This window comes from Metopolophium dirhodum, chromosome 1 (genome assembly GCF_019925205.1).
Source record: "Metopolophium dirhodum isolate CAU chromosome 1, ASM1992520v1, whole genome shotgun sequence".
NCBI lineage: Eukaryota > Metazoa > Arthropoda > Insecta > Hemiptera > Aphididae > Metopolophium > Metopolophium dirhodum.
This window is the reverse complement of record NC_083560.1, coordinates 58,113,612-58,129,914: the sequence shown is the minus strand read 5'-3', so window position 1 is coordinate 58,129,914 and position 16,303 is coordinate 58,113,612. Positions and strand designations below refer to the sequence as shown.

General features: G+C 23.7%; 1 protein-coding gene across 3 annotated transcripts; it reads left to right on the top strand.

Moving 5' to 3' along the window:
* On the top strand, positions 1-16,263 carry LOC132935042 (EH domain-binding protein 1). Of its 3 annotated transcripts, XM_061001482.1 has the most exons (23): positions 1-463; positions 4,738-4,874; positions 5,765-5,972; positions 7,717-7,898; positions 8,319-8,410; positions 8,510-8,614; positions 8,681-8,798; positions 8,975-9,044; positions 9,805-9,983; positions 10,588-10,763; positions 10,822-10,993; positions 11,068-11,215; positions 11,293-11,363; positions 11,428-11,488; positions 11,549-11,635; positions 12,258-12,365; positions 12,552-12,734; positions 12,800-12,907; positions 12,974-13,094; positions 13,183-13,282; positions 15,012-15,085; positions 15,150-15,264; positions 15,344-16,262. In XM_061001482.1, exons 2-23 carry the CDS (start codon positions 4,771-4,773, stop codon positions 15,423-15,425), a joined length of 2,664 nt encoding a protein of 887 aa, XP_060857465.1. In that variant the 5' UTR covers positions 1-463; positions 4,738-4,770; the 3' UTR covers positions 15,426-16,262. The 3 variants fall into 3 exon arrangements, with proteins under 3 accessions (XP_060857465.1, XP_060857466.1, XP_060857464.1); XM_061001481.1 differs by lacking the exon at positions 1-463 and having other exon boundaries at positions 4,415-4,874; XM_061001483.1 differs by lacking the exons at positions 1-463; positions 12,258-12,365 and having other exon boundaries at positions 4,413-4,874; positions 15,344-16,263.
* The last annotated feature ends 40 nt before the right edge of the window (positions 16,264-16,303 follow it).

Sequence of the window (16,303 nt, the reverse complement as noted above, 5' to 3'; positions counted from 1 at the left end):
TCCGTAAGTTGTTGTAGGTACCCTTGAAACGATTATATCACGCTAATCGGCTAATGGTTAATCAGGCCTTAAGGGGAGCAGTAATTGACGGTAGAGACAACGGTTGCGACTCTATTGGCCCTCGGTAGATCAGTTGGCTCTAGTCCCCTTTCGTTTTGCTAATCAATTCATGTTGTTATCAATGCCGTGATTTTCCTTCGAAAATCGAAATAACCAATTGCTTGTTGTCAATACTCAATAGGTCGTCTCGAAGAAGGATGAATAAATAATAATAATGGTGTTCAGCGTTTGTTCCGTTGTTCTGCCGTGAAAAAAAAAACTGTATCGCAATCAAAATACGATGACGGCAATGGGTGTGTACTTTAGAGATCGATTCGATGCTGAATTTATCATCTGGTTTTTAACTGAATGGTAAACGATCTAAAGAACTCAAGAAACAATCCAATCAAATCATATCTGCTGAGTAAGTCACATACTTTTTGTTAAATTGTTGGCTTTTTTTTAATAAGTAAATTATTACTCATAATTTCATTACGATTACATTTACATTGCAATTACAATTTTTGACCATTAAATAGTGTAAGTAGTTTGAGGTACCTACTGTTACTGTTGTTGTATAATTTTTGGTTTTATATAATATAATTTTTACTACTTTTAGTACCCATGTGGTCTTTAATTACAAAATATAAGTACTGAAATTAAAAGTCTGCGTATACCATCATACTTGCAATTTTAAATTGAAAATAATTAATTAATACCTATCACTGTTATGCTCAAACTAGTAATGAATTGGAAAACAACTACCTTGGTAGTTTGAAATGAATAAAAAAAAACATATTTTTATAACATGCATGTCATAATTTAATTTGTTTAATTGTATACCTACCTAAATTATTTTTCTTTTTTGAATATTAATAAAAATGTAAATATCAATATTTCTTTGTACATCTACTTCTTCACAAACAGTATTAAAATTAAATTGGATTTAATACAATTCACTTAAGTACTTACCTTTAAGTTAACTTTCTACATTTTATATAATAGTCATTAGTCAATATTATGGAATTGCCAAATTGAAATTTATCTATTTTCTGGTATTTTTCGACAAAATTAGTTGAACAGAATATTGTAATAATAGATACTTAGGTTAATGTCTTTAAAATTATTAAATTATTAAATGCATTGTTATGTTTTTTTTATCATTAGATATTAAATTAAAGTTAAGAACTGCTACAATTTTACCAGTATAAAATATAGTTTTGATAATATGTTATTTAGTATTTTCTTTGATAAAATGAATAAATATTTTATTAAATACCATGTACTGGAGGTACCTCCTATATTATTCTCTGTACTTGCAATATTATTAATTTAACTAAACAACATTTTTAGAAATTTTGCCTTAAAGCAAATATAATTTTGATTTGGTGTATAGAAATAATATGTTAATGTTTAATTTTACTTAAACCCAAAATGAATAATTGAATACCTCAATACCTACCTCAATACTGATAAATAAAGAATGGATTTTCATTTAATAGATATTTTTTTGTAGTTTGAATATTTCAAAAGTTGAGTAGTTGAGTATGTTAAATGAAATTGTGAATAAATTAACATAAATTATATTTTAAATATTTTAGAATAAATAAATATTTTTTTACATATTCCAGCAATAAACTGGATAGTCATATTTCCTTCATAAATGTATTTCATGTATTTTTTTTGATCACATCCTAACAAACAAGTGAGTAAATCTAACAATTATAGCAAATTATTAAAATCAAAAATTTCAAAATGCACATTGTTTTAAACTGATTTCCAGGATACAATAATGACAGAAATTTTGAATTAAAAAAAAATATGTTATTGGTACTATAAAACACTTTTTTAGTAAAAATTAAAAATGGTAGTAAGAACTTAAAATATATATAATTACAAATTTAATTTAGCAATGTTAGTTACATACCAATACCAAAACCTTCTGATTACTCCAATTACCAATACCTTCTATTATACCTATTATTATTATCATCAATTTTTTAGTTAAATATTTGTAAATATTAAACATGTAATAAAGTTATAAATAAATATAAATTTTACTTTTATACTAAATTAAAATTTGTTCTCCTCTGATAAAATTTGTGAGTACCAATGCGTATGTGTTTGAAAGTGCTGACTATTGATTAAGCAATTGATAAATATGTGTGTTCTTACTTTTTATAAAATTATTGATATCATTATTTTTTTGTTTCTGGTAAGTATTCTATAAACAAATTTAACCCAACTAAATTTTTTTATTTCTTAATAGGTCAATACGATAGCCCAAAGCAAATATATTTAACTTAAAATGTAAATTATCTGGTATTTTATGTGGATGGAAGTATATTTATCAATATTGTAAATTGTAGTCAAAGTAATTGATTTAAAAGTCATAGGCAACCCTCAGAACTTTAAACATATAGAATGTTCTTCATATTTTACTTATTAGTGTTTCATATTAAGGTTATGACCTTAGCAGACAAAGTTAGGTTTTTTAAATATGGCTTTTAATTCCTGTTTATGTTGTATATATTTATAAATATTTGAATTATTGATATAATAATTTGTAAATTAACTATGATTATTATATACTATTAAAGTTGTCCCTTAACTATCTAATTACTTAGTATGTGACTATGTAAGTAACATTGAATGGTGAAGTTATAATTTTATTTTTTATGTATTTCAATAATTTTATGAAAAATAATTAATTTGGAATAAAATCTATTAATAATTAATGATCTACCTATAACTTTAAGATTTAAATGCGCATCCAGAACAGCTATTTATAAATTAATTTATCTAGTTATTGCCAAATTATTATTGTTTTTTTGTTCACATGCATGCGTATTTCATTTATGATTATTAAATTGGTAGATTGCCAACATGTCAGAATATATTGTTGTACTATACAAATCTTAGAATGTTAAATACAATTTAAAATACTATTTATTTTTAAAATATAACTGGGTACATTTTCTTTTTTAATTATTTGCAGAAATTGTTTTAAATTTTCTATATACCAGAGGTATTCATACTGTGTGTCACGGCTCCAAAGGCTATCTAGAGTATTTGTCAGGGGAGACGTGGTACAAAAAAGGGAAAAAAACATTGATGACGATTAATGTATTGTTTTATTCTATATGTAAAACTTTTAATTTCGGTTTTCTATGCATAATTATTATTACATTTGTTGTCTTAATATAATTCATTTATTTATAATATATATTATTATAAATATTAAAATATTAAAACATTTTCTTTCTGTGTCTTTGAAAATCATCAAAATGTTATGAAAGACAAAGGAGCCAAAGGAGTGGAATAAAAAAGTTTGAATACCTTTGGTTAGGTTATTTTAAAAATATGAATGATGAAGATTATAATTCATTAATAATTTAATAGAGTATATTAAGTTCTTAATATTTTTACATTTTTAGATTTAATCTAATTTTAACTTTATTTTAGGTAAGATAATAGATTAATAAATTTAATTACAATTACAATAGTATTTGTATAGTAAGTTACTGTTGTTTTACAACAATATTGTGAGTTTAACTAACCTTATTTTTATACTTTTGTGTACTAATCATATCTTGTACTATTATTTACCTATTTCAATTTATATGAATATTTCAAACTGATTAACCTTTTGATGTCTTGTATGAATATTTTTATTTTTACATCGTTTTGAATATTAATTATATAGAAGTACTAGTACTTACATGTTCTAATGAATATTTATCAAACTAAACATTTAAAATGATTAGAAATTTTCTTTTGATGAATTATAAAGTTATTCTAATAGTCATACTAAAATTCTAGTAATGTATCATAAATGTCAACAACTTTCGTTCACATAATATAATTAATTTAAATATGTTTATATTTAAAATCTGTTTTATATAATATTATTCTTTAAAAATGTATATTATTTATTTATCTAATAATAGTAAAAATAAACTGTAAGAAGCTTTTAACTTTAATTAGGATGTTAACTACTTTCTATTGAAACTAAAATACATTTTATTATAGTGTTTATATATTATTTTAACAATTTAATTATCAAGATTAGTGTTTCTAATTAATCTATTTAGTTTTTAAGTATAGTAATTATAATATAGCAATATAAAATTGATTGGTATTTTACACTGACTAATTTTGGCATTATTTAATAATTTAATATTAATAATATTTTATCTAATAGTAAGGTACGAAATATCTATCAAAGTATTTTGTTAATTGTTTAATTTTAATATTTAAAAATCATTATAAAAAATTAAATAAGTAACTTACTAAAATGTTCTTAAGGCTAAGAATAATTTAGTGGAAATAAAAAAATATACACAAATAAAAGTATTTACATACATTTTATGATTGATTATATATATAAACTTAAATAATAATTCTAAATAAATGTTTATCCATTTATAATAAAGAGGAAAACAGAAATTCAGATAAGGAATGTATAATTTATTAGTGGTCAAAGGTCATTTGAGATAATATTAGTTTAGTTCATAATTATTTTATTATTTATTATACATTTTTAGTTTTGATAGTACATTCATGTCACTAACACCTAGGCAACAGCAATGGTCGCTTATCAAATTCTATTAGAATAACTTGTGCCTTTTAATTTTGTATTTAAAAAAAATATTTTTATAAACATTATTTTATTTTTCAATAATGATGAAATTCAAGTTAAAAAGAAAGATATCCAATGTGTCAATAAATATGGCTTCAGTGTGGAAACGGCTTCAAAGAGTGAATAAAAGAGCAACAAAATTTCAATTTACATTATCATATCATCAAATAATATGTGAAACTACTTCTAAATGGTAAGGGTTTTTTTTATAGACTTCAAATGATTTTATTATTATATTACATACCTAAATTGATTTAAGTTATATGTATACAAGGTGTAACAGACTAATCCGGCAAATTAAATACCTTTTGTTATCTTTGATATTTAAAAAATGTTTATGATAATAATTTTATAGACACTTGCGCTACAAGTACCTATAACATAAAATTTATTTATTTATTTTTTTGAAAAATTCAAAATAGTAAATTTGTAAATCTAATTTTTAGATAGATGTTGATGGTAAATACATTTATATAAATCAAGATAATTTTTTTTGCAATTTTTCAAAGGATCAGTATTTTTTTGAAGTTTAGATACCTAATAATTTTTTTCAAAATATTCATATTGGACATTTCAGACATAAGTACAAAACAAATTATTTATTACCCATGTAATTTTCATAATTATTTTTACACATTTAACTAGGATCAATTTAAATTTTTATCTGTTAGGTCTTCCTGTTACACCCTATATTTATATATTTATATTGCAAAAATGTATAATTACAAATACATTTATTACAACATAAAATATGACTTTAATAGTATTAAAATGGTGTAATACATTTAAATCAAAGTTAATTTATCTGTATTATATTTTACAGGTAAGTTTAATAAATATTATTACATTAATATATTGATACATTTATAATCAAAAGTTTTAAAACACAATTAAAGAACTTTTTAAATTCTTCTAATTTATTTAACAATTCTACTACAATATTATATTTTTTTCTGTATTTAAATATATAAATTAATATTTTTAAAATAAACAATGTTTTGAAAAATGCTATGATTTCAGTTATTAGTTTTTTTTTGTTACTCATAATATAAATTAATAATTTATTTTGTATTGTACTTTTAGGACTCCAAATAAATTGGTTGTTGTGTTAAGTCGCAGAAGCCGTCGTTTTGTCAGTGAAGCATTACCGTGGGAACCTACAATGAGAGACCCACTAAGAGGAGTAGTAATTTGGCCAGTTCCAGAAAATAAACAACTGTCCATAACATTATTCAAAGACCCTCGGAGTAATGAGCATGAAGACAAAGAATGGACATTTGCTATTGAAGATGTAAGTAGTAAAGAGCATTGTACTTTTAGCTATACTATTATATTTAAAGCAAGATTTATATTCTTTCAAAACATTTTTGATATAATGATATGTATTTATAATGTATTGCAAAATAAAGAATGTTTAATTAAGTACTTAGGTATTTTATTAATTTGACTGGTTTATACTGACAATGGTGCATATTGAATTCATTACAAGTCTACTTGATCAATAAGTACTTTTCAATTAAAAATCAAATTTGTTTTAGTTCCATGCGTAAAACTAAAACAGTTCTCGTTCGTGTTCAATTTTATTATAAAAAACACATTCAAGTCCTTAAAAAAATGATCGTTTTTCATCTGATTTTTCTTTTATTTTAAAAATATTTAAATAAATGAGAAAATACAAATAATTATTTTAGTTTTGAGAAATTTACTTGTGTGTTAAAAGAGCTCAGCCGGTTTAATCTTAATAAATAAATAAAATATTTATATAAATAAGTAATTGCTTTAATCTGTCAATGTAGTTTTAAAATTTTATAAATAAAGTCCGGAATTGTATGCATTTACATATTTATAATGAGTGTATGCAGTTCAATGGGAGTAAAAAACCTGGACGATTTGTGTAGTAGATAATGCATACAAAAAAGTTTAATAAATATAAATAAATACATATTTTAGGGATGACTGCATATTTTAAAATGTTTCCATATTCAATCATTTGTTTAAAAGTTTATTAAACCAATTATTTTATTTCTATTTTACTGTAGAAACCAGATTATGGTTTATAAGCTCATGGTTTATTATTAGGATATAAATGTTATTCTCTGTATGTTATATTTTTGGATAGTTTCGCCAGTCAATAGTGCATCAGTACACATAGATCATTTTGTGATCCGCGTTCCATATTTCAAGCTTTTTTAACGCATACAAATCTGGACCTTAGTTATAAATAAGTATTTTATAATACATTAATACATTACTATTAGTGTAATACGAATTTCATTAACGTTCATATAATGTTTGCAATATATAAACACTCATTTACAAATGTATCATTTCAAAACACTGATTTTCATTATATATTTATGTACTGATAATTAGACGTGTAAGCTTGGTAAATTTTTACTCCATAAATTAATCAATTATTTTTTTACCAAAAATAATTTGTATGTGACACCTCAAATTAAACGTTATAATGAGGCCAATATTCATCAGTCATAACATTAATAGAATGAAAGATAGCTGATATTATAAAATGTAAAATGTCCAAACTATTTAAATTCTAACAAAAGCACTTACGGAATAACTATAATACAATATGCATGCAAAATAAAATATTTATTGAAATTAATGAAAAATGTAGAAATAATTATAAATTGTTTATTAAAATAAAATTTGTTTTTTTCTTTAAATATTAGTAATGTTAAACTTTTGAGGTCTCTGGGACACAAGTTAAACTTATCTGATTATGTTCAAATTTTGTATACATTATTTTTATACATATTGGAATCTAAGTAGGGGATCGGTCAAAATAAATTTAAAAATAAAGAAAAATTAAAAAATTAAATGTTACAATAACTATAAGTTCATAAAAATACGGGAGAGAGGAGTTCCTGGGGATATCCCTATGGTAACATACCAAAATTATCAAATTTTACATTTCTACTGACAATATTACTATTAACTTATATTTGTATTAATTTTATCTTGTTTGAAAAAGTTCATACAATAATATTCATTATGTATAATTAATTTTTTTCTAGGTGAGTAATTTAGGAAAACATCGACAAATAGCAGTTGCTGTGTTAAATATGAAAAAACACGCCAGTGTAGATTCTACACAAAGCCAAATTACATTGGTATTTAAACCTACTTCAAAAAAAATAACTTCTGCATCTCTTGAAATGACTATTACAAGTGTATTTTTGAGAGAAGGAAAAGCTACGTAAGTTATTTACAGTAGCTAAAATATATTATACTTAATTAACGATTCCAAGTTATTTTTATTCTTTTTCTATTTTAACTAAAGAATTTTTATTGCCTCTTGAATATCTCCTTATCTTCTTGCCTTGAGCTATCATTTACAATGTAGGTACTTAGATATTTCTCCACCATGACATTAACAGTTCAGTGTTTAGGACACTTTTGTAATGTGCTGCATTTACACTACTTTTATTTTTATTCTTTTTTCTCCTAAATTATTCCCATAAGGGTTGGTCTTGCCACCTACAGATTCCATGATTATTTTTTTGTTTGTCTGTGTTCATCTACGTTTTATTATTTATTAGTCATAAATGTTATGACTTTTAGAACTCCAATAATGTAGATAGATACAGCTAATCTTGTTTATATTTATTATTTTAAGTGATGAGGATATGATGAGTATGGCTAGTCTTCTTAGCACAAATAATAGTGATATTGCTCCCCTCGAAGATTTTGATGAAGAAGATATTGAAGGTAATTTATTATTTTATTATTTTTTGATCTTCATGTATACATACGTATGTGTACGTAAAAATATATATATTTATACATTTTATTTTATTGTATTTCTAGACTCTTCGTTCAAACAAGATATGAACAATGTATCGTTTATGACTAACAAAATTGAACTTTTAACAAATAGTTTAAGTGACCCTGAAATTATTGGTAGTTCTGTTGGTAAGTTGCTTATTTTGATGGTAATTTAATATATAAGTAACATATTTTATTTGTTTGTCTTACTAGGAAATGATTCTTTTCAACAAGAAGAAGATATGTCAGAGAATACAAAACATTTCAATTTATCAATCAATGATAATTCAAATTCTGAAAATAGTTCTACTTATAATAATCTTTCTTACATGTAAGATGCTACACAAATGTATACTAATATTTTACTTTATAGCTCTATATAATTAATTGTACTGCCAGTACTGTTATAATAACTATAGTTAAGAAAAAACTACATAGTTTTTAAATTGAAAAAAGTGCATAAATAATCCATTTTATTAACTAGTTTTATATTTATGTATTTTAAAGAAATAATTCTGGTTCTGGAGAAGGTATGAAGAACACTCGAGCATCATTAAAACCATTAAACTTGAAAGATGTAAGTAAAATGTTTTTTAAAAAACATGTAAATTTATCAATTAAATTGTTTTATAAGTATTTTAACACGTTGACATCCGCGTCAAATTCAGAAGTCGAGCGTACTCAGCCGCTTGAATATTAATAACATTACACTCGTGACGACCATGCGTCGTCATCGACCATGTGTGATATTCTATACTACCTAATGGCCGATGACGATTACGTGTCTTCATGTTTCATAAATTTCATAAAAAATGATACAATATTATAATAATACAAATCATCATCAGAATCACCAAAATCTTCGTCGGATTGCAACATACCATTTTCTAAAAGATCGAGTAACTCGCTATCAGACAAAATATTTGTTTTCATACTTTTTCGAGTGTTAACTAATATTTTACTAATAATAATGATTTATATAAAACAATTGAATAAATAAAAACAATAAGCAAAAATGATTTATTTCATAGAAAAATAACAATTGTCTATCAGTTATACCATATCATATTAATAACACGTTTTACAAGCATAAAAATGCCGGGAAACCGAAACCAGCTGTTTGTTGTTGTTCTCATACTTATACTGAATGGCCGTACTAAATATAATAATTGTTTACCAGCAGCCGACCATTTTATATAACACAAAAATAATTGTGAAATGACGACTACGTTTCGTCAGTCGTCACCGGCCTTCAACGTGTTAACCATTGAGTTGTTTTTGAATATATTAGATAATATATATTATACATAAACACTTATAATAATTATTGTTTTCAGATTCATACGGATAGTGGTTCTAAAGGCACTGAAACTACTACACCTGGTCAAGATCTACTTGAATGGTGTAAAGACATTACCAAAGGATACCCTGGTGTAAAAGTTACCAATCTTACAACATCTTGGAGAAATGGCCTTGCCTTTTGTGCTATTATTCATTACTTCCGTCCAGATATTATGTAAGATAATTTAAAATTATTTATTTTTTCTGTTTTTATGTAATCATAATTAATTAACATTAAAATTTTAAAGTATTTTAAGGTTTTTAAAATAATGGGTTCCACAAAGTATATATACAAATATCACTTTTAATTTCTACAAACAAACATGAGCCTTTCTATACATCATTAAGTGTAAGAAGAACTTAAGCTCAATTTATATTTATGATTAAAGTATTCGCTTCTAGATAGTTGAACAATTTTATCATTATCTGAACAATAGAACTATAATTTTTTAATTAATGTAAATGCATTTATTATTAGGTACATCTATTTTACAATAAAAAAATAATACTAGTTTTAAAAAATAAATAACTTTTTACAATATTAAAATGACCTGAGCTTTTTACTTATTTATTTTGAGTAAAAATGTAGGAACTATACATGAAACCTCTAAGGTACTCTAATAAAATTAATAATTAATGATTTTTGGTTTTTATCTTGATAAATACAATTTTTTTCAACAAAACTGTTTAAAAGATAAGATTATTATTATTAAATATATATTTGAATTTTTATCCATTATAAAAATGTATAAATGACTAAGTGTGTGCTAAAATTTCAGTGAATTTGATGCACTAAAACCTCACGATATTAGAGGAAACTGTAAAGCTGCTTTTGATGCCGGAGAACTATTGGGTATATCCCGTGTAATTGAACCTTCTGATATGGGCGTTCTTACAATTCCTGATAAATTAGCTGTTATGACATATCTATATCAATTAAGAGCCCATTTTACTGGTAAATAGTTCATTTTTAATGATTATTATGCATTACTACAAATTTATATTTGTCTTAGGTCATGAATTAGAAGTTCAGCAAATTGGTAAAACAGCAGATGAATCATCATATATGATTGGCCGATTTAATAATCCTGATAGGGATATATCTTTTCAATTATTTGAAAAAGAGATTTTTAGAACTAATGATTCTAATGATAAAGACCAAAATTCATTTGGTAACATTAAAAAGTAATATTTTTAATCAAATAGTATTTATTTTTTTTTCACGGATTCGGTATCTAACCAATGTATTACATTTTTAGTAAAAAAGATAATACTGATGATCTGAATAATGGTTATTCCTCAATAGCATCTACAAAAGATAATATTACAGATAAAATTTTAAATGGTTCAAAAATTATTTTTGACAAAGTATTATCTCCATCTAAAGAAAAATTATCTTTTCCAAAGGTATGTTTCATAAATATTTCTTTTGTTACATCCTACAATTAATAACTGTATTTAAAAACTTTAAATGTTTTAACTAGGTGAAATCATCAAAATCATCGCAGATAACTAAGAGGCAACTTACCGATCCTTTAATTTCTAATGATGATACGTATGATAATATTGAATTATTTTTTTAAATATATATATATTAATATTTTTATTAAAAATTTCAGCTTATCTCTAGTTTCTAGTGAAAGAAGTAAAAAGTTAACAAGATCTCTATCAACTAGTGAGGTATGAAGTTGTATTTGTAACAAAAGTAATTAAATTTAAATGTGATTGCATTTTGTTTAGAGCTTAAAAAGTTCAAGCTCAGGAGACAGGACTAGTGAACCAAAGTCATTACAGGAAAACTATAAAAACCACGTTTCTTCTAAACAGGTATATTTATATCTATTATAAAAATAAATATTATATTAAACAACAATAGTGTATGTTTAGCTTGTTTAGTGTCACTTTAAATAACATTTATTTTATGATGTTTTGATTAAAACTTTAGGTAATTTCCCATAAAAAAAAACTGAAATTAGAATAGACATCAAATTAATACCTAACACATTTTATTAAAAATATGGATTTATGGATGTATAATTAAATGTAATTTGTTTGCGTATACCATACTACCTAGTTTTTCTTTACTGTAACTGTGGAAGTTAAAATAATTAATTCAAATACAATCCTAAGGTTTCTCTATTCCACGTGGTTATATTGGTTATATTTGGTTATTCATGGTTGATATTTTGAAATCCTTCTATGATTACTCTTAGAAGTATAAATATTAACATTTTGTTTAGAATAAAGTTTCAGCACTCCCTTTCAGGATCTTTAATGAATAAAATCCTTAACTTGATGTTCAAGATATCTTATTTTTCAAAAATAATATATATATTTTATAGAATACTTAACATTTAAAATGATAATTAATATTCTGTTAATTACTAATTAATTTTTGTTATTATTAATATGATTGAGAGATGCATGATTTTTATTTGTATGTGTGTAGAATGTAACAACTAATCGTCATGTTGAGCTTAGAGAAAGAGCTCGTCAGCTTGTAGAACAAGCCCGCCGAGAAGCTGCTAGACGATCTGTGCCTCAATTACCTAGTCAGGTTGGTGTAAATAACATTGTTCTTTTGTATCTTTTGCATATAATATTTGAATGCTATAAAAATTATTAGTTTTAAATAAATATATACTAGTATATTGATTTATAAAATTAAATAAATAAAAATAAAAATATATCAATGAAGTAAGTTTTTAACTATTTAACACATACTGTAACTTATTTATCTCAGAATGAAGAAGAAAGACAGCAGCAGCTAAGAGATCGTGCTAAAAAATTAATAGCAGAGGCACGTAAAAATATTAATGTTTCAACCACATCATCTCCAATTACAAGTCTAAATAATGGAAGTGCCCGAAGTTCAGTATCTCCAGTTTCAGACAGATCTCAAACTAGTTTGTTCAACCTTGACAAGGTATAATATTTATAACTATTAAAAATGTTAAAATTATGATTTATAATTATATACATTTTGAATAGTCATTTGAGTCCAGTAAAAATAGCAGTAATTTAGCTTTAGATTCAAGTAGCCCTCAGAAACTGCAATCTTTCACATCTTTATTGGATGCCAGTTCATTATCAAAAGATGTAAGATATAAGGAAACATGATTAAGGATTTTATTTTAAATAATTGTTCTTGTTATATGCTGATAGACTTTTAAGAATGAAATCAATTACATTCAAAATGAAATGGAATCTTTAGAACGTGAACAGAAACAAATTGATTGTCAAGCTGATGAACTAGAAGTAGAACTAAGAAGAGTTATGAATACAGGTAAAGAAACAAAAAGTATTTATGAATTAAAACTTTTGTTGGATGTTTATATGTATGTTGGATTAGCATATTTTTTTATTTATCATAGGAAATGATCGAGAACGGGAAGAATTTCTTATGACAGAATGGTTTACACTTGTTAATAAGAAAAATGCATTATTGCGTCGTCAAATGCAGTTAAACATTTTGTAAGCATTGACAATATACATAATATATTTAGTTTAATATTATAACTTCGCAGTTTAATATTTTAAAAGGTTCTTAATTAAATAGAATTGCCATTATTTAAATATATTTTATTTTCACTCTTATGCTTAAGGTGTTTTGAATACCAGTTAGAATGTCTAAAAATACTACTAATAAAACAAACAAACATAATATGGAAGAAACTACTCTTTTCATCAATAATTCTATTATCATTATAATATGGTTTCATTCTATGTTGGGCATAAAAACTATAACTATCCAATGATTTAGTTTATATTGATTAATTTTAATAAATGTTAATACTAAATTATTATGCATAATTTATGTTAAAATAAATACAATTTGACTATGAAAATAACTAGTTAATGAAGTTAATAATATTCTATATAATTAAACATGATTAGTTTTGATTAGCTTAATTATTTTTAAAATGTACCTATTTTAAATTATTATAGAATATTGAATTATACATATATTGACAAATTAATGTATTAGATATTTATTTAAATGTATGGATTTTAAATTTTATATATAATTTTTATAAACTTTATTCATTGATTAATCGTAGAATATCTTGCCTAACACTGGTACATTAAATACATTTGTATTTGTAAGATTGTTACTGTATTATTTCTATTACATCTTCTCTGTCTGAACACAAAATATTTTCTACCCCATCTGCATTAGAATTTTAGTTAAAACTGATGACCAATACTTTTTTATAATTATAAAGCAATATAATAGTATTCAATAGCTGTGCCGACCACACTTACTATACTGTACAGGTCTAATATCTTCATTTTTTTTCCATTTTCTTTCCAAATGTTTTGAATATTTCTTAATTTTTTAGAAACTGAAGTTGTTAAACAGTTGTTGAACATTAGGTAAAAGAAGTTTTTAATAGATTTAAATTGTAACACATAATATTTAGAACATCAAGAAGAATGTCATTGTAATTAATACTTAATATCATACTTTTTGTTCATAGTTCAATAGCTAATAGAAAATGAGTAAACAGAAATAGTATAGTAACTTAACCATTATAAATCAATCAAAATATTATTGTACTAGTATTATAATTTATAAGAGTGCTAGTTCAAAATCAAGGCATTTCACAAAAATTATTTTTGATAACATTTTATATAATGAAACAATAGCATATCCAGTTAAGTGCATGTATTTAAAATGGTTACATTCATCATTCAACACTTGTCACTTTCAATATTACAAGAGAAACTTATAAGCGTCTGCCCCTTATATGGTTCAAAATTAAAACCCCATACCTCCTGGATAAAATAATCAAGCAATGATTATATTACATGTCTTATAAATTTAATTGGTTTAGTACTTAGTCATTGAGGTATTTAAAATGACTCAATTAATACTTAAAACACTTACATGTAAAAAAAGACCCTATCACATGATATTTTTATAATAAAAGTAATAAGGATTTCAAGCGCAAAGCCCTGGCAAAACTAGAAAAATTAATATATATTATAATAACTGATAGTATATTTTTTAATTTAAATGATAATGATGGTGATTTAATTGATTTCAATATAAGACAATTTTTTGCATTATTATACTCTAATCTTGGTTTCTTGTTATAATTATAAAGAATATATTTTAAATCAAATAAAACAATATTGTTAAATTAATTTTGAATAATTTTTCGAACAGTGTACTATATAATAATTATATGTTTTATAGAGAAAAAGAAGACGATTTAGAGAGAAGATACCAATTACTCATTGGAGAACTTAGAAGTATAATTGCAATTGAAGGTATGATTTAACAATTTAACAGTTAGAAGAAATAGTTCAAGTATTAAGTTGAATTAATTTTTAGATTGGCAAAAGACAGAAGAGCAAAGACGTCGGGAGAATTTATTATTGGCAGAATTAGTAACTATTGTTAATAAACGAGATGAGTTAGTCCATCATTTAGATTCTCAAGAGAGGGCGTAAGTATTTTTTATGATATTTTGAAAGATTTAGAAATTAAAATATATGAATAAAAAATTATTATTAATACATTTTCAGAATTGAAGAAGATGATAAAATTGTGAGGGATCTCAATAGATCTGGTCTAATTCATCAAAATAAGAATTGTGTTGTACAGTAATACATATTATATACGAAAAATTATTTAAATATTTTAAGCAATACCATCTTGTATCTTGTAAAAATTATTTTATTTTACAATTTTATTCTTTAAAATCTTTAGTTTTTTTTATCTTTGATTTTACTTATGTTTAAGTATTTATTGTTTTCATTAAGTATATTGTATACTATTATCTTTGAAATAACTTACATACATTTATACTGTAAATTGATTTATTTTAACTGCACCAATTTTTGTTTCATGTTTTAGAATAGTTTTTATGATATTTTTGTATCGTTAATGTCCGTATGCATAGTCAATGTATGTGTCACATAACTATTTTAACATGTCTTATGTGACACATAAACTGACAATGCATGCGGCCATTAGAATGGTTTTTGTTTAGCAAACATTTGTTTTAGGTATATTTTTGTGAAAGAACATTAGTAGAATATTTTTTAATATTTTTTAACATTGAATATATTCCTAATTATGTTCTTACATAGTTACATATTATGTTGACATCTTAATCATAAATGTGAATTATACTACTACTTGCATCAAATGATATATTAATAATATTTTTTGTTATTGTTTAAAAATAATTAATTTAGCTTAAGTTTATTAAAATTATCTAGTCAGTAGTTCTATTTGATTTTATTTAAATTATAGCCATTTAATGTCGGTTAGTTTTAATATTTATTCAGTCAAATTTGATGAATGAGGTTTGCTCAATGATGTATTTTTGTTTTATACTTAATTACTAACAATTCATGATTTACTTTAATACAACTTTTTTTTTTACAATTACTTATACTTATTATATTATGTTGGTTATAATTATTGTGTATTGTAGAACATCTTTATCTATAGACCTATAGTTCATTCAGTTTATGAGT

What these genes read in the sequence shown, in the direction of transcription:
- LOC132935042 (XM_061001481.1), top strand. Translation starts at nt 4,723, where the DNA reads ATGATGAAATTCAAGTTAAAAAGAAAGATATCCAATGTGTCAATAAAT. An exon ending in GTTTGTTCAACCTTGACAAG is followed by an intron (nt 12,735 to 12,799) that starts GTATAATATTTA and finishes CATTTTGAATAG; the next exon opens with TCATTTGAGTCCAGTAAAAA. An exon ending in TTAGATTCTCAAGAGAGGGC is followed by an intron (nt 15,265 to 15,343) that starts GTAAGTATTTTT and finishes ATACATTTTCAG; the next exon opens with AATTGAAGAAGATGATAAAA.